Below are 20,950 nucleotides of genomic sequence, written 5' to 3' on the forward strand. Positions count from 1 at the left end.
AAAGCCAGGTCAGAGTCTCCACTGTGCTGCCCTGTGAGGAGGGAGCTCCCAGAGCTGAGCTCCTGCAGAGGGGAGGGTTGCTCAGCCAATTGCCTGGGGCTTCTCTTGGGTGGGTTTTAATTAGGGGTTTGATATAATGTGGATATTTCTAGTGTTGTCTGAGACTTCAGGGTGAAGAGCTGGGGCTCATCCAGGCTTTCCTGGTGGGCACAGCAGCCCCGTGTTCTTCTGGAAGATTCCCTGAGGGAACGGCCTCAGGCTGGGCCAGGGCAGGCTCAGCTTGGACAGCAGCAGCAATTTGCCCATGGCAAGGGAGCTCAGGCCTTGGCAGGGGCTGCCCAGGGAGCTTTGCAGTGCCCAGCCCTGCAGGTGTCCCCTGCAGGTGGCACTGAGTGCTCTGGGCTGGGGACAAGGTGCCCATGGGGCACAGCTGGCACTGCATGGGCTGGCAGAGCTGGGCCAGCCCCAGGGATTTGGGATTCTGGGATCCAAGAAACACAGGATGGGACATCTTGGGCAGTGCCTTGTTCAGCCAGAGCCACCTTACACAGACTGGAAATGCAATTAAAATTCAGATTTTCCCCTGCGGGTTTTTCCTCTCTAACAAGAAGCAAAACTCCTTCCCAGTGGTGACACAAGTGCCTCATTTGCCTCCAGGACAGTCCCTGCCTCTGACCCTCAGAGTGACAACAGGAGGATCCTGCAATTCCCTCCCCCAGGAATTCTGTTCTGTGTGAGCTGCTCACATCCTCCACCTGCTCTCAGGGGTTCACACACAGCCTCTCAAATTCACATTTGAGAAATGACTGGGCTGGACAGAACTTTCCTGGCAGCTTCTTGAGTTCCCTGCTTGTTCCTGCAGCTCCTGAGGTCGGGAAGAGCAGCTGAGGAAATGTTGGAATGGGAGAGATGATTCCAGAGGGGGCTGGAGGAGCAGGAGGGAAGGACGAATTGAACACTGGTTAATTGTCCACCAAAGCTCACAGTGATGCTTTTCCTTGGCAAACACCAGGCTCCAGCAAAACCAATCTGTCTCAAGAGCTGCAGTGTGAGCAGAGACCCTCAGCTGAGGGGGATAAAGAGGCCAGGAAGGACAAATCCCTGAGCTCCTGTGGGGTGGCACAGGCACAACCCCAGCCCTTGGCTCAGCTCCCGCCTCCCTGGCACGGGGAAGGAGCTCGGAGCTCTTTACCAGAGCACTTTGGACACGAAATCCTGCTGGAGATCCATTTCTGTGCCCCAGGGCAGCCAGGGAGCTCTGGGAAGCCCTTTCTGGTGGCAGGAGCAGGGACAGAGTGAGCGGGCAGCGCTGCCAGCCTGTCCTCATCCTGAACGCCTCCGTTTGTCCTGCTGAGTGCCCAGGGCTGCTCCAGCACGCCCAGCCTGCCTGCTGGGCACCAGGACAGGCACACAGGGGCTGGGTTTGCTCCATCCCCACGGGATAACAGCTCCCTGCATCCCAGGGACACTCCAGGGACAGGCCACCTCCTGCCCAGGGGGATTTGGGGCTGCTTTGGTGCCATCAGCCGCCACAAACCCCAGTCCTGGATCCTGCCCCTGGGAATGCCAGGCTCCCAGCCTGGCTGCCCCCAGGGCTCTGCCCTCTGCAGGTGCTGCTTCCTTTGCTTCCAAAGATCTCCATTGCCCATGGGATGAGTGGCTGCCAGAGGGAGCAGCAAACCCTGCACCAGCAATCCCTCAAATTCTGTACCACCAATCCCTCAAACCTTGCACCACCAATCCCTCAAACCCTGCACCACAAATCCCTCAAATTCTGTACCACCAATCCCTCAAACCCTGCACCAGCAATCCCTCAAACCCTGCACCAGCAATCCCTCAAATTCTGCACCACCAATCCCTCAAACCCTGCACCAGCAATCCCTCAAACCCTGCACCAGCAAGGCAGCTCCACTCAGAGGGACTGGGACAGGAACCATGGGGAGAGGTCCCACTGCAGGGGATCTCAGCATCAGGCCAGGGACAATAATGGAATCATGGAATTATTTGGGTTGGGAAGGACCTCAAATCCCATCCAGTGCCACCCCTGCCATGGCAGGGACACCTCCCACTGTCCCCAGTGTCCAGCCTGGCCTTGGGCACTGCCAGGGATGCAGGGGCAGCCCCAGCTGCTCTGGGCACCCTGTGCCAGGGCCTGCCCACCCTCACAGGGAGGAAATTGTTCCTCATGTCTGATCTAAACCTGTGATTTTTCACTTTGAGGCCATTCCCTGGGTGCTGTCCCTGCATCCCCTGGAAATTGTCTCTCTCCAGCTTTCCTGGGGCTCCTGCAGGCCCTGCAAGGCCACCCTGAGCTCAGCCCAAAGCTTCTCCTGTGCAGGTGAACAATCCCAGCTGTGCCAGCCTTTCCTCCCAGCAGAGCTGCTCCATCCCTCTGCCCATCCTGGAGCCTCCTCTGGGCTCTCTGCAGCAGCTCCAGCTCCTCCCTGGGCTGGTTCCAGGGTCCCTGGGCATGGGCAGCCCCAGGAATGGGGCAGGATCCATGTTTGGAGTCCCTGTGTTCCAACCCAACACATGCACTGGGTTCCTGCCTCAGTTTATTGTGTATCATCAATCAAAGTGAAATGCCAGGGGATTTTTCTTTGGGAGACAGAACAGAAGCCTTTTGTGCTGGGTTTGCTGTGGGTGGAGCTGGGGAGGAAGCAATCCTCCTCCTCCTCCTCCTTTTGAACTGCAGAAAACTCCCCAATTATTTGCACTGACTTTGCCCTGAGTGCATTTGCTTTGTTGGCCAGTGGCTGTTTGGGGCATGGAGGGAAATCCTGGCACAGCTTGAAAGGGAAAGCAGCCCTGGCTGGACACACCTGGCCAGGGGTGGCTGCTGGAGGCCTGGCCCAGGCACCACAGACGGGATCTGTGCTCTCCAGGTGGTGTTGGGAGCTCACAGAGGTGCAGATTGGATACTCCAGGATGTTTGTCCCTGGAAGAGTGGTCAGGCCTTGGGATGAGCTGCCCAGGGAGGTGCTGGAGCCTCTGGGAGTGTTCAGGATGGGGCCCTTGGGTTGATGCTGGTGCTGCTGGGGGATTTTGAAGGTCTCTTCCAACCCTGGTGATCCTTTGGCCCTGTAAAAGCCACATTTGCAGATAATTTGGTTTTGATCTCAGGTTTTTTTAAAAAATCTAACCCCAAACCCAACCCAACCCATTCTGTGATCCAAACCCACTGGAGAACTTGGATGTTGCAGCTTTAATTAAACTGCAGTGTTGATTCCTTGATTATTTCAGGTTTGTTTTTGGTACTTTAGGCAGTTTTGTGTCCTGGTTCATTGGCTGGTGTGATGAGCAGCCCCCAGATCATGGATGGACACCCCTGCCAGGCTGGCTTGGACAGGGACTGGAACAACCTGGCAGAGTGGAAGGGCTGGAATGGGATGGAATTAAGGGCCCCTCTCACACCAAACGTGAATTTTTGGGTGAGATTCAAAAGAAAAAAAAATCCCATGGGATGTTTTTCTGTTGTGTGGGAAAGAAAGGAGTGAATTTTGAACTTCAAGTGCAGTAGAGCAAACAGAGGCTTTGCTTTCCAGCCACTGCTTTGCCCTGGAAAGCTCCACTTTGAGGGGCACCTCTCTTTGACTCTTTCCAAGAGGTTCCCTCATCCCCCACAATTAAATCACAGCTGTCAACGTGTTTAATTAATTTGCCATCAGAAGCTTTATTACATTTAGTGAAGGATGGGAAGCACTGGGGATGTTAAAGCTCAGCTTTAACAGAGCTGGGTGGAGGAGAATTCCAAACAAACACCAGCATCAAGGCAAAGGATTCGAGTGCTCCCCCAGCTCCCAGCCCCTCATCATTCCCAGTGCTCCCCACTGCCCAGAGCACTCCTGTGATGCTCACAGGTGGTTAAAGCTCCTAAATGGAGCAAGAATCCCATTGATTTGTTTCAGTTTGGGTTAAAAGGTGATGCCATGCTGAGCTTTTTGATGGGAGTGCAGCTGGTCATAACAGCAGGATAAAGAACATCCCCCTGGTGAGATCTGCTGGAAAATATTTGGATGGACAAAGTGCTGCATTACTGGGCCTTGATTAATGCATGGTGTTTGGAAACAAAACTTTCCAAACAAAAGGAATAATGTGCTGGATCTGGCAGAGGGGTTGATCAACAGGAATTCACTTTTTCCATTTCCTTGTGTGGAAGAAACAAAGGAGGCTTAAAATTAGTAAATCATTTAGTCATGGCATTAGGAATGGCATGGTGGGGTAATCACAGGGTTATGGAATTGCTGAGCTGGAAGGGACATTAGAGCTCACCCAGTGCCAGCCCTGCCATGGCAGGGACACCTCCCACTGTCCCCAGTGTCCAACCTGGCCTTGGGCACTGCCAGGGATCCAGGGGCAGCCCCAGCTGCTCTGGGAATTCCATCCCAGCCCCTGCCCACCCTGCCAGGGAACAATTTCCCCCTAATATCAAATTCCTCCTCCTGTCACTCCATCTCCTTGTAAAAAGTCCCTCTCCAGCCCTCCTGAGCCCCTTCAGGAACTGGAAATCTTCCGTGAGTTCCCCCTGGAGCTCTGATGATCCACAACATTTCCAGCAGAGCCCTAAACCCCAACCCCTCCCTGTACTGTCCATTTTTTTCTCTTCAGCCATAAAAGAAAGAAAGGAAAACACATTTATCAGTCATGCAAAGTGCAGCAGAAAGCTCAGGAGAAGGAAGGAGCTCTGAAGTTCAGAGAGCTTCGAAAGGCTGTGGTTGCCCCATTCTTGGAAGTGTCCCAGGCCAGGCTGGGCAGGGCTTGGAGCAGCCTGGGACAGTGGAAGGTGTCCCTGCCATGGCAGGGGTGGAGGAGATGAGTTTTAAGGTAAAAAGTTCCAATTTGAGCAGTGCCAGGTGTTGGCAGGGGCAGCTGCAGCTTTGGGCACTGCAGGGAGCTCTGTCTGTCTCTGATTCTGTCCCTGTCCCTCTGTCTCTGTCCCTGTCCTTCCTCAGACACTGAAGGCAGATGATCACTCCAAAATCAATTTATTACCATCACCATCAGCACTTCCTGCACCTCTCCCACACCTCAGCCCTGGCAGTTTTTAGTGCAGCAGGAGCTGAGGAGGAGCAGCCTGGCCCAGCCTTGGAGGTCTTCTCCAGCCTCAGGGAAGTTCCACGATGCTGACCTGGAGAGGGAAGAGAAGGATTTGCCTGGGAGAAGGGCTCAGTGTTCCCCTCCTCAGGCAGGTGCTGCTCCAGGTAAGGATTTCAATGCTGAGTGCATTTGCACCAGCTCAGCCCACACAGGCGAGCAGAGAGGCCACACAAACACTGCCCTGAGCCCGTGTGCTGGCCAGGGAATGGCCCTGGAATCCCAGGATGGGAATCCTGGCAGGAACCTTACAGCCCATCCACTGCCACCCCACCATGGTGGGCACCTTCCAAAGGTGCAGGAGAAGTGTCCAAGGCCAGGCTGGAACAGGCTGGGATAGTGGAAATCCTACCCATGGAATTGGATGGTCCCTAAATCCCTCCCAAACCAAACCATTCCCAATCCCATGGCCTGGCTCCTCTGCTGCTGCTCAGGAAGGGATTTTGGGAGCAATTCCAACAGTTCTGGCTCTGCCTGGGGACCATGAATGAGGTTTGACTTCACTCATAGCACGCTTGGAATGAATTTGCTCCTCCTCAAATGGTTAAATCCTAAAATGGTTAAATCCTAAAATGGTTAAATCCATGGGAAATTGGGGTAAGGAGGGATGAGCAGCTCAGGACAGAGCAAATCTGTTCTTACACAAATCCACAGCAGTTCTCCAGTGAGGGCTGCAGGGGTGTAGCTGCACATCCAGAACTCCTGACCCTCTCATTCCACTGGGAATCACTGGAGCAGGAGCTCCCAAGGTGTGGGAAGGGTGGGAATTGGGAATCAGCTGCTGCTGCCCTGTCCATGTGTGCTCAGGGCAAAACCAGCCCAGCAGGAAGACACACAGGGGCTGCCTGGAGAGAAAAGCTTATCTGGGCCCCACACCATAACACAGGCACTTGTAAAGAAGAGGAAATGAGATAAAGAAATTACTCAGGGCTGCTGCTGCCTCTGAAAAACTTCCTTGATAAGGGAGGCAAGGCTGGGGCTCACGTGCTGAGGGTGGTGTGGGCAGAGAGCTTCAGCTTCAGGGTAACACAAAAACCTTTCCCAGTTTTGCTTCTCAGGACAGGAGGCCCCCCTGCCCTGTGATTTTGCTCTTTTCCTGAATTTGAGGTATTTTTGAGGTTCTTCCTTGTGCATGGAGGACCCTCCTGTCCTGACATTCCTCAGTGAATTTGGTGCAAATTCCTGGGAGCTTGGAGGGGATCTTTGGACAGATCACTTTGTCAGTGTGCTGGGGGCAATTTGCCCATGGAAAGGGGAAAGGCCTTGGGAAGAGCTGCCCAGGGGACACCCAGCCCTGCAGGTGTCCCCTGCAGGTGGCACTGAGTGCTCTGGGCTGGGGACAAGGGGCCCATGGGGCACAGCTGGCACTGCATGGGCTGGCAGGGCTGGGCCAGAATCCTCAGGGATTTGGGGGTTCTGGGATCTGCTGATAAAAAGGGGGGTACAAAATGCCCTCTGGGGTGGTTGGATTCTGTGGAGGAAAATCCAAAGGTTCCATGATATTTTTGCTGAAGGATCAAAGGAGATCAAACAGGTCAGGCTTTCAGTACTTTAAATGCTGGGAGGGACCTCAGAGCCCACCCAGAGCCACCCCTGCCATGGCAGGGACACCTCCCACTGTCCCCAGTGCCCAGCCTGGCCTTGGGCACTGCCAGGGATGCAGGGGCAGCCCCAGCTGCTCTGGGCACCCTGTGCCAGTGGGGGTGAGTTTGTGCCTCAGGGGAGGAACCTTCCCAGCACCCCTGGGAACAATGAACTCCAATTTGGGTCAGCACTAATCCAAATTTCCTCTGTCTGATCACTGAATCTGTGAGTGGTGATTGGTGGTGCCCCACCTGAACCATCCTCACCAAAACCAACTCTCCAGTCCCTGTGCCTCAGCTGAGGGCTCAGAGCTCCTCTGCAGGACAGGAATTCCTGCATTAAATTCCTGAATTTAATGGGATTCAATGGCTCTGGAAGCCTCCCCATCCAGCCCCTTCCAAAGCTGCAGCCATCAGCACATTTTTAATTTAACATTGGGGTTTTTTTTCCCCACTCTAAGCTGCATTTCAGTGGCAGGCTGCAGAGTGCAGCCAGTTTGCCCAGCTGCAGGAAATCCCAGCTCCAGTGCATTTGCTGCATCCCTGAGCTGTGGCCTCGCTGCTGCTGCCAAGGGAAGCTCTGGATCCTGGCAGAGATCATGCAGAGAGGGGGGCCAGGTGCTCCAATCCCTTGTTTTTAGGGCTTTGGGGTTGTAATTAATTAATCAATTAATTAATTGTATTAATGCTGGGATAGCAGCAGGTGAATTATGTCCCCCTCTTGGCCATCCTTTGTAGGATTTTCCATCCTTGGAAAACCTCAATCCAAAATTATCTCTGCAGGGTTTGGGCTGAGCTGGAGGTGCCAGATCCCAAAGGGGCTGGCCAGGGCCTTTGGCAGCAGAGCTCTCCCATGGGGGGACACACTTGGGGTGGGGATGGAGCTGGAGAAGGACTTGGCCACCTCCTGTCCCCTGGGCTGGGCCAAGGGAGCAGAGCTGGGCCCGGCTCAGGGCACTGTGGGGCCAGAAACCAAATTATTCCTGAATTAATTCTGAATTATTGAATGAATCCTGAAATATTGAATGAATTCTGAGTTATTTCTCCCTTCTTCCTGCTCAGGAGCCCAGAGAACTCTGCCAGGGAGGGTTTGTACAGCTCTGCTCCTTCTCCCTGGTTTTCAGAGATTACCATGCCACAGATAAAGACTTGGACAGAAACATTTTAGACCTCATCTATTCCTGTGCAAGGGCCACAGCAGCAGCTTTTTCAAGGAAAAGGGAAAATTCATTGAAAGAATAAAGTATATTTTAACTTTAAAGTCAAATACACTTTGAAGTGTATTTAAATTTAAAGTGTCTCCTCCCCATTCTTATTTCAGTATTTCTTTCCTCAAAACAAAAATGAGGCTGATTTAAAACCCAAAGGCTTCCAGGAATGCAGTTTCAAGAGATCTGCAAGACCCTGTGCTGGGAAATGTCCTTTGTCACCTTGCAGAGAAAACTTCCTGAGGGATCCCATCACTCCACAGCTCGTCATTGACCTGGGCAAAATGAAATCTGTGCCTACTGACAGATCCAGGAGGGCAAAGAGGATTCCTACACCGAGTTGGAGCTCTTAAAAAATATATTAAATAATAATCACCCAGTCACAGGTGCTGTCGAGGCCCCCTAAAGTCAAATAGAAGTTACAGATTTGCTTCTGGAACAATGGATCTGCTCTGGTGGGGACACAGCCCTGCCTGGGCTGGAGGTGACACTGCTGGGACTGGGAGGGGACTGGGGCCCACACAGGCTCTGAGATCTCAGAGAATGAATTAAAATGGCCTAAAAGGTTTGGAAAGGACCTTAAAGATCATCCTATTCCATGGCAGGGACACCTCCCACTGTCCCAGGTGCTCCCAGTCCCAGTGTCCAGCCTGGCCTTGGGCACTGCCAGGGATGCAGGGATGGAATTCCATCCCAGCCCCTGCCCACCCTGCCAAGGAACAATTCCTCATTGCCAAGATCCCATCCAGCCCTGCCCTCTGGCACTGGCAGCCATTCCCAGCTGGGTTTGGGCAGGGATCACCTTCCAGGGATGGCTCTGGAAGGAACCTGGACACAGGGAGTGAGTCCTGAGGGGATGGAATTCAAATCACAAGGGGAAGGCAGAGGGAATCAGACCAGAAATGATGAAATCTGGATTTGGGTTGGGAGGGAACTTAAAGCTCATCCCAATCTACCCCAGCCCTGGCAGGGACACCTCCCAGTGTCCCCAGTGCCCAGCCTGGCCTTGGGCACTGCCAGGGATGCAGGGGCAGCCCCAGCTGCTCTGGGAATTCCATCCCAGCCCCTGCCCACCCTGCCAGGGAGGAAATTGTTCCTAATATCTGATCTAAACCTGTAGGTTTTCAGTCTGAAGCCATTCCCTGGGTGCTGTCCCTGCATCCCCTGGAAATTGTCTCTCTGCAGCTTTCCTGGGGCTCCTGCAGGCCCTGCAAGGCCACCCTGAGCTCAGCCCAAAGCTTCTCCTGTGCAGGTGAACAATCCCAGCTGTGCCAGCCTTTCCTCCCAGCAGAGCTGCTCCATCCCTCTGCCCATCCTGGAGCCTCCTCTGGGCTCTCTGCTGCAGCTCCAGCTCCTCCCTGGCCTGGGATTTCCCTCGCTGCCCCTGGAATGGAGCTGGGATGGCACCGGAGCTCAGCAGAGCCCCCCTGTCCCCACAGAGGGGTTCCCTCCCCTCCAGGCACCCTCTGCCCCCTCCCTGTGCCCTGTGGGGTGGGAAGGTGACCCCAGAGCTGCCTGGGGGACACCAGAGCCCTGCCCTGGCAGAGGGGGACAAGGAATGGCCCCAGTGCCCTCCTTGGGCCTGGCCTGTCCCCACAGCTCCCTGCCCTGGCACGGCCACCTCTGCCATCCCAGAGCCTCTGCCAATTGTGAAAAACACCAATCACTTGTTTTTAAAATTTTAAAAGTTTAATAGTAATGAAATGGTTATAACAATAGCAATATAATCAGAGTAATAATAATTTGGACAATCTGGATTAGGACAATATGAGACAATAAGAACAAGGAGTTATGGACAGTCTGGGTACCTTTTCTGGGCAGCATAAGCCCGAAAAAGGCCCCATGTTAACAGAGGATTAACCCTTAAAAGCAACAGCCTGTTGTATATTCCTACACCTCATCCATGATGCATAAATTCCATTCAAACACAGGATTCTGGCTGGGCAGTGTCAGCTCCTTCCTGTGAACCCTGACGGTGTCATCATGGCTGAGTGAGGCAGGAAGAAGTTCATTTCTCCTGATAATGGGGCAATAAATTCTCTTTCTCTGAAAGATTCAGGTGTCCCGTGGCTGCTATCTGGTGCAAGTACCTCATTCCTTTCTTAAAAAAATATCCCACATACATAGTTACTATTTTAACTACAAAAGTTACCTTTTAACTACAAAACTGCATTTACTATCCTATGAAAATTAAAATAAGTATATATAATTATATATATATATATTTATAAATATATGATATATAAGAATTGATTATATATATATAAAATATTTAAAATAATAATTTATACATATAATTCATTATTATATGATATATAATTATATATAATTTATATATAATAATAAATTATTATTTATAAATATATAAATATATATTTATATAAAAAATATATTTATATATGTCTATAATTTATGTATTTATAAATAATAATTAATAATTATATTATATAAAAGATATTATATATAATAATTATAAATATAAATATACTTGTTAAAATGTTAATACAGGACTACTAATCAACACAACAAAATGCATACAGTAAATCTCTGCACAGAGCCATCTAAGATGCACTTTTCCCATCTGCCATCCCAGATCCTTGCTCCTGTCCCACCCCCTGTTCCCAGGCACTCAGGGAAGAGTCAGGCTGGCCCAGGCAGTGGCAGGATCAGATTTTGTCCCAGATTTCCCCCACGAGGAGGAAGCAGGGCCTGACTGTGCTGTCACTGACCACCCACACCCTCCTCCTCCTCCTCCCCTTCCTCCTCCTCCCTCACGGATCTCTCCTGGATCCAGCTCACTGTGGCCACCCCAGAGGGAGCCTTTGCTGTCTTAACCCCATTTCTGAGCCTCCTGCATTGCTGATTTCACCCATTTATTTCCTCAAATGGATTCATCCACAAGTGCACTTTCCCTAACCAGCCCCAGCCTGTCCTCCCACAGCTTTTCCTGGTGATGCTCCTGGGCTGGGTTAAACTCTGGGCACCTTTCAGTCATTTGGGGAGTTCAAGCACTCAGGCACAGCATTTCCTCACATCCCAGGGTTTTGGTGGCCGTGCTTGGCCTCAGACTGGTGCCACTGGTCTGGGGAAGGGAATCTCCTCCCCTTGTGACTCCTCCTGAGCCTGGGCTGCCCCTTCAGCTTCTCCCTCTTTCTTCCTTGGCCCCCCTGCTCCTTTGCCAGGCTTTGAAATTCACCTGGAAGGGGGAATTCCCTGGGGGCTGTGAGAACAAGAGGATCAGATCCTGCTCCAGGTTCCCAGGTGTCACACACATCTTTTATGAAAAATGCTTTTTTTTAGGATTTTTCCTCCTGAGAAGCTGAGAGGCCTCAGGAACAAAATGTAACCAATGGTTATCTGCTGCTGTGGAATGCAACAGGTGCATCTGGGATTGGTCTCATGTGGTTGTTTCTAATTAATGGCCAATCACAGTCAGCTGGCTCAGACACAGAATCTGAGCCACAAACTTTTGTTACCATTCTTTCTTTTTCTATTTGTAGCCAGCCTTCTGATGAAATCCTTTCTTCTATTCTTTTAGTACAGTCTTAATATAATATATATCATAAAATAATAAATCAAACCTTCTGAAACATGGAGTCAGATCCTCATCTCTTCCCTCATCCTAGGACCCCTGTGAACACCACCACACCCAGGGGCAGGGGAGAACTGGGCTGCCCTGGAGGGGGAAACTGAGCAGGCAGAAAGGCAGATTGCACCAAAGATTTGTGCCAGTGTAGGAAATGAATCCCACAGGCTGCTCCCTCACTGAGATGCAGCAACAGCTCAGGCAGGGGAAGCAGGGGCTGCACCCTCACCCTGAGGGAAAATGCAATAAAGCTCTGGGAAAGTGGGCAGCAAGGAAATGCTGAGACGTTTTCATCCATTTGTTTAAATTGATGCCTCCATCACCTCCTCAATTCCTCTCCCCAGCTGCTGCCCAGGCAACAGCAGCTGGCAAAGAGTGTCAGGAAAGGAGGGGCCATCCCATCCCATCATCCCATCCCATCCCATCCCATCCCATTGTCCCATCCCATCCCATTGTCCCAATCCCAATCCTAATCCCAATCCCAATCTCAATCCAATCCCATCCCATCCATCCCAATCCTTCCCAACCCATCCCATCCCATCCCATCCCATCCCAATCTGAATCTGAATCTAATCCTATCCCATCCCATCCAATCCCACCCATCCCATCAATCCCATCCCAACCCACCCCATCCAAATCAATTCCATCCCATCCCAATCCCAATCCCAATCTCAATCCAATCCATCCCAATCCCTCCCAACCCACCCCACCCAATCTGAATCTGAATCCAATCCCATCCCATTTTATCCCACGCCATCCCCATCCCAATCTCCATCCAATCCATCCCCATCCCAATCTCAATCCAACCCCATGCCACCGCATCCCATCCCACCACATAAATCCCATCCCATCCCATCCCATCCCAATCTCAATCCAATCCAATCCAATCCAATCCATCCCAAACTGAATATGAATCCAACCCCATCCCATTGATCCCATCCCAACCCATCCCATCCCATGGATCCCATCCCATCCAACCACATCCCATCAATCCCATCCAAATCCCAGTCCCAATCCCAATCCCAGTCCCAGTCCCAATCCCAATCCCAATCCCAATCCCAACCCAAATCCCAATCGCAGTCCCAGTCCCAATCCCAATCCCAGTCTCAATCCAATCCCATCCAATCCATTCCTATCCATCCCATCCCACCCCATCTCATCCCATAAATCCCATCCCATCCCTGTTTACTGCAGCTGATGAGGGTTCTGGGGGCCCCTGTCCCTGCCAGGGCCATGGGATGGAATGGACTGGGATGTGCCCTGGCCCAGGAATGCTGAGGGGATGGGTGGGAATGCTGAGGGGATGTCACCCCATGGGATGGATGGGAATGCTGAGGGGATGTCACCCCATGGATGGGATGGGATGGGATGGGATGGGATGGGATGGGAATGCTGAGGGGATGTTTGTCACCCCATGGAATGGGAATGCTGAGGGGATGTTTGTCACCCCATGGAATGGGAATGCTGAGGGGATGTCACCCCACAGCAGCACCATCCTCTGCAGGAGCTCAGATGGATCTTTCAGCGCTGACAAATTAATTTTGTAGCTCCCAGGTGGGCACTGGTGAGCTCCCCGTGGCTCAGCAGTGACCACAGAGCTTCTCCCTCCCGTGGGAAGCACAGGGTCAGATTTGGGGTGGTTTTTGAGGTTTTGGGGGTGGCTGCAGGGAGCCAGTGCTCCCTCCAGGGAGGTGTTTGAGGGGAGCCCTGAAATGACCCCCCCCTTCCTCCTGCCAGCCCAAAATGTGCAATATTCCAGGGGGATGGAGCTCGGGGAGTGCCAGGGGCCAGGGCAGCACCTCTGGGAATGTCCCAGCCCCGGAGCCCTCCTGGAGCAGCCTGAGCTCAGAGCTCCCAGGGGTGCAGCACCCAGGGAGGGGCTGGGGCTGTGCCTGGAGGGATTTAGGTTGGATTTGAGGGCAAGGTTCTTGCCCAGAGGGTGCTGGCACTGCCCAGGCTGCCCAGGGAATGGGCACGGCCCCGAGGCTGCCACAGCTCCAGGAGCCTTTGGCCAGCGCTGCCAGGGATGCCCAGGCTGGGCTTGGTGGGGTCTGGGCAGGGCAGGGCTGGCACTGGGGTCATTCCCACTCGGGAATTCCAGGGTTCCCTCTCTCCCGTGCTGCTCTGGCTGCACATTTCCCATGCCAGGAGCTGCGGTGCCCCCTCAGCACCTCCCACCTGGGCACCTGCCCGGGCACGGCTCTGCTGCCCTCCCTCCTTCTCTCCTTCCCTCCTCCTCCTCCTCCTCCTCCTCCTCCCAGCCCGGCTTTTCCCTGCTCCCTGTGCCAGGACGGGACAGTGACCGCGGGCTGGTGGCAGCAGCAGCCAGAGCCAGCTCAGCCCCAGAGCCACCCCAGGGTGGCATCTGCCCCTTGCCCAGGAGGGGCTGGAGCCCCCAGGTGTGTCCGGGCACCCGGGACGGGAGCGGGGCTGGGGAAAATGGGAATGGGCAGGAGCCGGGAATGGGCAGAGCCGAACCCATGGAGGAGCAGAGCCGGGCTGCCCTGCCGGGGTTTGGCCGCTGCTCCAGCCCTGCCGGGCTCGCTCCCCGAGGCTGCTGCAGCCCGGGATTCGCCGGGATGGGTGGGATCAGGGAGGAGTGACGGGGTTCCACCCTGGAATAGCGGGATATCTGCAGGCTGTGTGCGAGAAAACTGAATGTCTGCCTTGTGAGCAGAGAAAGGGGGGGTTTGGGGACAACTCACTGGGGCTTTGGGGACAATTCAGTGCCCAGTGAGGTTGGATGGGATTGATGGGATGGGCTTGGATTTATCTTCAGCTTGGGATGGGATGGGATGGGAGAGATTGGGATGGGATGGGATAATAGGATGGGATATCTATTTGCTGTTATCTACATGTTATTGCAAGAAATCTGAATTTCTGCCTTGTGAGCAGAGAAAAGTGGGGGTTTGGGGACAATTCAGTGGGGATTTGGGGACAAATCCATGGGGGTTTGGGGACAATTCAGTGCCCAATGAGGTTGGATGGGATGAGTTGGGATGGGATTGATGGGATGGGGTTGGATTCATCTTCAGCTTGGGATGGGATGGGAGAGATTGGGGTGGATGGAATTGGATTGAGATTGGGATGGGATAATAGGATGGGATATCTATATGCTGTTATCTACATGCTGTGTACAAGAAATCTGAATTTCTGCCTTGTGAGCAGAGAAAAGTGGGGGTTTGGGGACAATTCAGTGCCCAATGTGGTTGGATGGGATGAGTTGGGATGGGATTGATGAGATGGGGTTGGATTCATCTTCAGCTTGGGATAGGATGGGAGAGATTGGGATGGGATGGGATAATGGGATGGGATGGGATAATGGGATGGGATATCTATATGCTGTTATCTACATGCTATTGCAAGAAAACTGAATTTTTGGCTGGTGAGCAGAGAAAAGTGGGGGTTTGGGGACAATTCACTGGGGGTTTTTGGGGACAATTCAGTGGGATGTGGGGACAATTCCATGCCCCCACTGCACAGGTGCTGCCCTTTAACTAAAGCCACGCCAGGAGCTGCGGTGCTGCTGCCAGTGTGAGCAGGGAAGGACGGGCCAGGGCAGGCAGGGGAGGCTCTCCCAGCCAGGTGGGGCTGCAGGAGGTGTTTGCAGAGCCCAGAGCTGCAGATCCCTCCCTGCAGCACCTCTCCCTCCCTCCCTCCCTGCCAGCTGGGGCAGGAGCAGTGCCCCGGATGCTGCCCTGGGTTGCAAAATTCCCGGCAGTGGGGTGAGGAAATGGGGCTCCCTTGTGCAATGGGGACGGTGTCAGAGCCACTCATCCCTGAAGGAATGGCAGGGAAACAAGCCAGGGAGGTCACTGGATCCTTCATGGCACTGCAGGAGCACCAGGGCGTTTGGGAGGCAGAGAGTCTGGGAGGTGGGAGATGTGCTGAGCTGATTTTTGCTCAGAGAGCAGCACAGGCTTTGTTTCTGTGTCACCAAACCACAGGAAATGGTGATAAAGCTGTGTTTTCTAAAGGTGAGTGTTCCTCTAAGCTGCCTGGCTTTCTGGGGCTGGCTGCTGATGCTTTTGGCAGCAATAGGAGAGAGGGCTGGAGATGTTTGCTTGGTGGAAATGGAAATAGGGGCGCTCTGATGTGGGAGAGCTGAGAAAACGCTGCTAAAATCTGTCACTGCACATCCAGCTCTGTTTGTGAGATAAAAATCACATTGAAACCTCAGCAGGGAGGAGAAACAGAGGCAACCAAGAGTCAGTTTTTATGGAATCCTGGAATAGTTTGGGCTGGGAGGGACCTCAAAGCCCACCCAGTGCCACCCCTGGGACACCTCCCACTGTCCCAGGCTGCTCCAGCCCCAGTGTCCAACCTGGCCTGGGGCACTGCCAGGGATCCAGGGATGGAATTCCATCCCAGCCCCTCATTTCCATCACAGGGAAATGAGGGACTGGAATGGCAATCTACCAGTTGGGAGCCATTCCCTGGGTGCTGTCCCTGCATGCCCTGGAAATTGTCTCTCTCCAGCTTTCCTGGGGCTCCTGCAGGCCCTGCAAGGCCACCCTGAGCTCAGCCCAAAGCTTCTCCTGTGCAGGTGAACAATCCCAGCTGTGCCAGCCTTTCCTCCCAGCAGAGCTGCTCCATCCCTCTGCCCATCCTGGAGCCTCCTCTGGGCTCTCTGCAGCTCCCAGTGCTCGAGGACAAAATTCCTGTTGAGCTCCAAAGCTGAGGGTCACAGATTTTAGGTGCATTCCAGGACAGAAAATTCCCTTTTCCCATTTAAACTCTGGTGGCAGCAGCAGCCTCTGGCAGCACCTGGAGATCAGCCCAGCCCAGACAAGGCAGGAAGGGCTGGGCTGGAGCTGAAGGTGCCCACTGGGCTGGGTGCCCTCCACTGGGAGCAGGATCCAGGGTGAGGGAGCAGGACCCAGGTTCAAGGAGCAGGATCCAGGCTCTGGGAGCAGGATCCAGGTTCTGGGAGGAGGATCCATGTTCAGGGATCAGGATCCAGGTTCTGGGAGCAGGATCCAGGCTCTGGGATCAGGATCCAGGCTCTGGGAGGAGGATCCATGTTCAGGGATCAGGATCCAGGTTCAGGGATCATTATCCAGGCTCTGAGAGCAGGATCCAGGTTTTGGGAGCAGGATCCATGTTCAGGGATCATTATCCAGGCTGTGGGAGCAGGATCCAGCCCCTTTGGAGCACACAGAGCCTTGTGCTGTGCCTTGGCTGGGGAGCAGCCAGTGCCAGTCAGGGGGTGCCAGTCAGCCCTGCCATCCCCACAGCTGGCAGCAGCTCCATGAGGTGCCAGATCCAGCTGCAATTCCCTGTGTTTGGAGTCCAAAGCCACTCTGCAGCTCTGCTGTGGCATTCCCATGGCCTCAGCTCCCAGGGAGGCACCAGGAGCTCTCCAGAGCCTCCCTTGGCCTCTGCACACCCAGCTGGGCTCAGAACCCTGGGGTGGCTTTGGCAGCTCTGGCACCCCAGGGCTGCAGGGATCAGGGCCAGGCCATAAAATCACAGAATCCCAGACTGGGTTGGGTTGGGAGGGAGCTCAGAGCCCACCCAGTGCCACCCCTGCCATGGCAGGGACACCTCCCACTGTCCCAGGCTGCTCCAGCCCCAGTGCCCAACCTGGCCTGGGATGGAACTGCAAAAACCTGGAGAGAGAAAATTCCCAAGGCCTGGAGGGACAGCACCCAGGGAATGGCTGCCAGTGCCAGAGGGCAGGGCTGGGTGGGATCTTGGCAATGAGGAATTGTTCCCTGGCAGGGTGGGCAGGGCTGGCATGGAATTCCAGCCCTGGATCCCTGGAATGTTCAGTTCCAGGTTGGACACTGGGGCTGGAGCACCTGGGACAGTGGGAGGTGTCCCTGCCATGGCAGGGGTGGCACTGGGTGGGCTTTGAGGTCCCTTCCATCCCAAACCATTCCAGGATTCCACGAGAATTCCCCACCCTGTGCTGAATTTCTCAGCCTCAGACCCGTGAGTGTTCAGACAAAGAGTTCACAGTGAAAATCAGCACGAGGGGTCATTAATTAACAATTAATTCCTGTGTGTGCCCCCCTCCATGCCTGCAGGAGCTGTGCTCCCTTGGCTGTGAATACTCCAGGGAAATGTTCTCCTCCTGAGGGACACTGGGGACAAGAGCAGAGCCCTGGCTCTGTCCCTCTCTTTCAGCAGCTCCTTGTGCAGATTTATTCCCCAGCAAGGCACAAACAAAGCCCAGGAAGGCTCCAGGTACCTGCTGTTCCTGCAGGGTCATTCCCAGCCGAGCTCCCTCCCATGCAGAGCTCCTGGGAAAGCTCCCTGAGCTGCCACCATGCCCTGCCACAGGTGTCACTCCTGCCCCTTTCAGCCTGCATGGACTCGAAATGGTTCTGAGGAACTTCCTCCTCCAAATCCCCACACAACAATGGCTGAGTGTTCTGGAGAAGGATTTGCTGAGCTGCTCCCGTGGATTTACAGCTCTGGGAAGCCCTGAGAGCCACCCAGGGGTGCCAAGGTCACCTTGAGTGACAATGCCCCATTCAGGTGGTCCAGGGACATTGGGGTGTTCCTTTTCCAGACTCTGGGCTGTCAGTCATGGATGAGGAAAGGCTGGCACAGCTGGGATTGTTCACCTGCACAGGAGAAGCTTTGGGCTGAGCTCAGGGTGGCCTTGCAGGGCCTGCAGGAGCCCCAGGAAAGCTGGAGAGAGACAATTTCCAGGGGATGCAGGGACAGCACCCAGGGAATGGCTGCCAGTGCCAGAGGGCAGGGCTGGGTGGGATCTTGGCAATGAGGAATTGTTCCCTGGCAGGGTGGGCAGGGCTGGGATGGAATTCCATCCCTGCATCCCTGGCAGTGCCCAAGGCCAGGCTGGACACTGGGAACAGTGGGAGGTGTCCCTGCCATGGCAGGGGTGGCACTGGGTGGGCTCTGAGGTCCCTTCCAACCCCAAAATGATTTTATGATTTGATGTTGCCTGGCTGCTGAAGATTTGGGAATGCAGTGCTGACACTGGACAGGATTCTTCTCATTAAGGTGGATTGGAAAAGGAAAAGGACCCTTGGGCCTCCTGTGTGAGACTGGCAGAGCAGAGGCTGTGCCTGGGAGGCTTTGGCCTTCCAGAAGCTTCTGGGCATCCCCATCTCCTGCTCCTGGAGCTGTGGCAGCCTCGGGGCCGTGCCCATTCCCTGGGCAGCCTGGGCAGTGCCAGCACCCTCTGGGCAAGAACCTTGCCCTGAAATCCAACCTAAATCCCTCCAGGCCCAGCTCCAGCCCCTCCCTGGTGCTGTGCCTGTGCCAGAGCAGAGATTGGAGCTGTCCCCCTGGCTGGGACCCTCCTCCTGCTGGGGGGCTCAGGGAGGGAGTCCTGAACCCCAAACAGCAGCAGGGAGCTCGGGGTGAGATCTGAGGCAGCCCCACACCAGCACAGAGCAGCTGTGCAGCCCAAGGGGCTTTTGGAGGTGCTGCTGGGAATGGACTCAGCCCTGGCTGGGTTTCAGGTGGGAGATGAGAGGAGCTCTCCACACTGAACTGATGCCTTGTGCACACTGACCCAGAGCAGAGACTGGGCAGAACTAAAGAATAAAGCAGGGATTTATTAAAATAATAAAGATTAAATAAACAATAATTTAGTAATAAATTATTATGACATTATTTAATATATTATAATTATATATTTTATATATAATATATAAAATATAAAATATATATCTAAATATAAATATATATTCAATACTAAAATATATAGTAAAATATTAAATTATATAAATTTAATATTATAATATTATAATAAATGTAATAATTCAACAATAAAATTTAATAATTTATTAAAATAAATTTTAATAAATATTTTTCTAGATATTTATTTAAAGGTCTTCATGGATCCACCTTGGGCAGCACAAGAGCCCAGCCAGGGCTGCACCCAAGATGAACCAAAATGGCCCCAAAATGCACGGCCGGGCACGGGCTCTGTCCCTGGGATCAGTTCTGCTCCATTTGCATCTTGCAGTTCATTGTCCCATCCCAGCTTTAGCCCATGCTTGTTTTTCCCACCCTGCTTGTTTTTCTCTCTTCAATTCTCCCTCGTTTACCCTTTTTGGGCCTGGAGCTTGTACCAGTTGTCCTTGCAAAAGCTGCAAAAGGATTGCTCTGTCTCCCTGCCCTGTGAAGAGAACTGACTCACACTTGAAGCTCAGAGCTACACACTAAAACAGCACAGAATCTGAAAAATATGAAAGCTAAAATTAAGGAATCACACCCAGGCTCTCAAATCCCCCACTGAGGAGGGGAACCAGGAAAGGGAGACAGAGGAAATCCCATCTTTATCTGTGGGATTCATCAAAGAAGTTTTTTCTGTTCAAGAGAGAGGGGGAAATGTGGGAAATGGATTTGTGGAGAAATCCCCAAAGCCTGGCAGAAGGCTCACACAGGGTGCACCTGTATGCAAACCTTGAGACAAGAAATGCTGACTTAGAAATGCCATGGAATAGGACAGACATTGCTGAGAGAGAAATGGAGCTGGAAACAAATTTCAGAGGATGGCCTTGCAAATAAGACTGGATAGTCTGGAGAAACAGAACAATGAAAGACAAAATGTAGTGGGACCCATGAGGGGTAATTTTAGATGATTGGCTTTAAGGCTAAAGGTGTGGCTAAAGGTGATAGGCCAAGAAACATTTATAGTGTAGTGTAATTAGGAAATGGCTTCTGATTGTGAATTATAACATCTGTATTGTCTCACCCTTCTCATGAGACAGAAAATGGAATAAAGGTTTTTAAAACACCTCTCAGTTACCCCATCTCTGGGTCAAAAAAGAGCTGAATCCAACATTTATCTGATGCCACCCCCTGACTTTTATCCTTTTCCAGCCAAAATAAGGAAGAATTGCCAAGGACAGAAATCCCAAATGCTGGCGCTGTCGAACACCACGGCCCTGAACCTGCTCCTCTCCAAACTGCTCCAGGAGTGCCTGGAACGCTCCAACAGCTCAGCTCCTCCCCAGGAGAGCAGCGCCAGCGACAGCCTGGCCATCATCTACGTGCTGCTGATGCTGGGGCTCTTTGGCTTCTTCAGCGTGGGGGTGATGGTGACCAACCTGCGGGCGCGGCGCCTCGAGGGGCCCCGCGACCCCTACAACACCTACATCGCCACGGACGCCTGGCACAGGAAGGACAGGGAGTACCTCCAGGCCAAGATCCTCGAGAGTTACAAGCTCTGCTGTGTCCTGGAGAACCAGCTGGCCGTGGAGCAGCCATCCAGGAAGATCCCTGAGGAGAAATCTTCCTAGGGAAAGGGGGCAAGGATGGAGCGCGGCGCTGGGACGATGTAAGCGGGGCCTGCTGTGGGCCAGGGGAGCTGCTGGTCCTTGTGCAGAGCCACGGGGGCTGGCCAGGCTGTAGGAGCAGTGCTGGTGAAGCTGATGGATCTGGGAGATGCCAGTGCTGCCCCAGAGCCTGGCATGGCCATCGTGTGGGAATCACCGTGAGGCAACATCGGGGATCGCATGGAGCACCACGGACTCATCAGCTTCACCTCC

General features: G+C 53.3%; 1 protein-coding gene across 1 annotated transcript; it reads left to right on the top strand.

Moving 5' to 3' along the window:
* Positions 1 to 15,258: 15,258 nt before the first annotated feature.
* On the top strand, positions 15,259 to 20,708 carry KCNE1 (potassium voltage-gated channel subfamily E regulatory subunit 1). The gene is made up of 2 exons (XM_071430096.1): positions 15,259 to 15,448; positions 20,283 to 20,708. Exons 1-2 carry the CDS (start codon positions 15,259 to 15,261, stop codon positions 20,699 to 20,701), a joined length of 609 nt encoding a protein of 202 aa, XP_071286197.1. The 3' UTR covers positions 20,702 to 20,708.
* Positions 20,709 to 20,950: the final 242 nt, after the last annotated feature.

This window comes from Agelaius tricolor, unplaced genomic scaffold (assembly GCF_023055355.1).
Source record: "Agelaius tricolor isolate 1412-34295 unplaced genomic scaffold, bAgeTri1.0.p SCAF_7, whole genome shotgun sequence".
Classification (NCBI taxonomy): Eukaryota; Metazoa; Chordata; class Aves; order Passeriformes; family Icteridae; genus Agelaius; species Agelaius tricolor.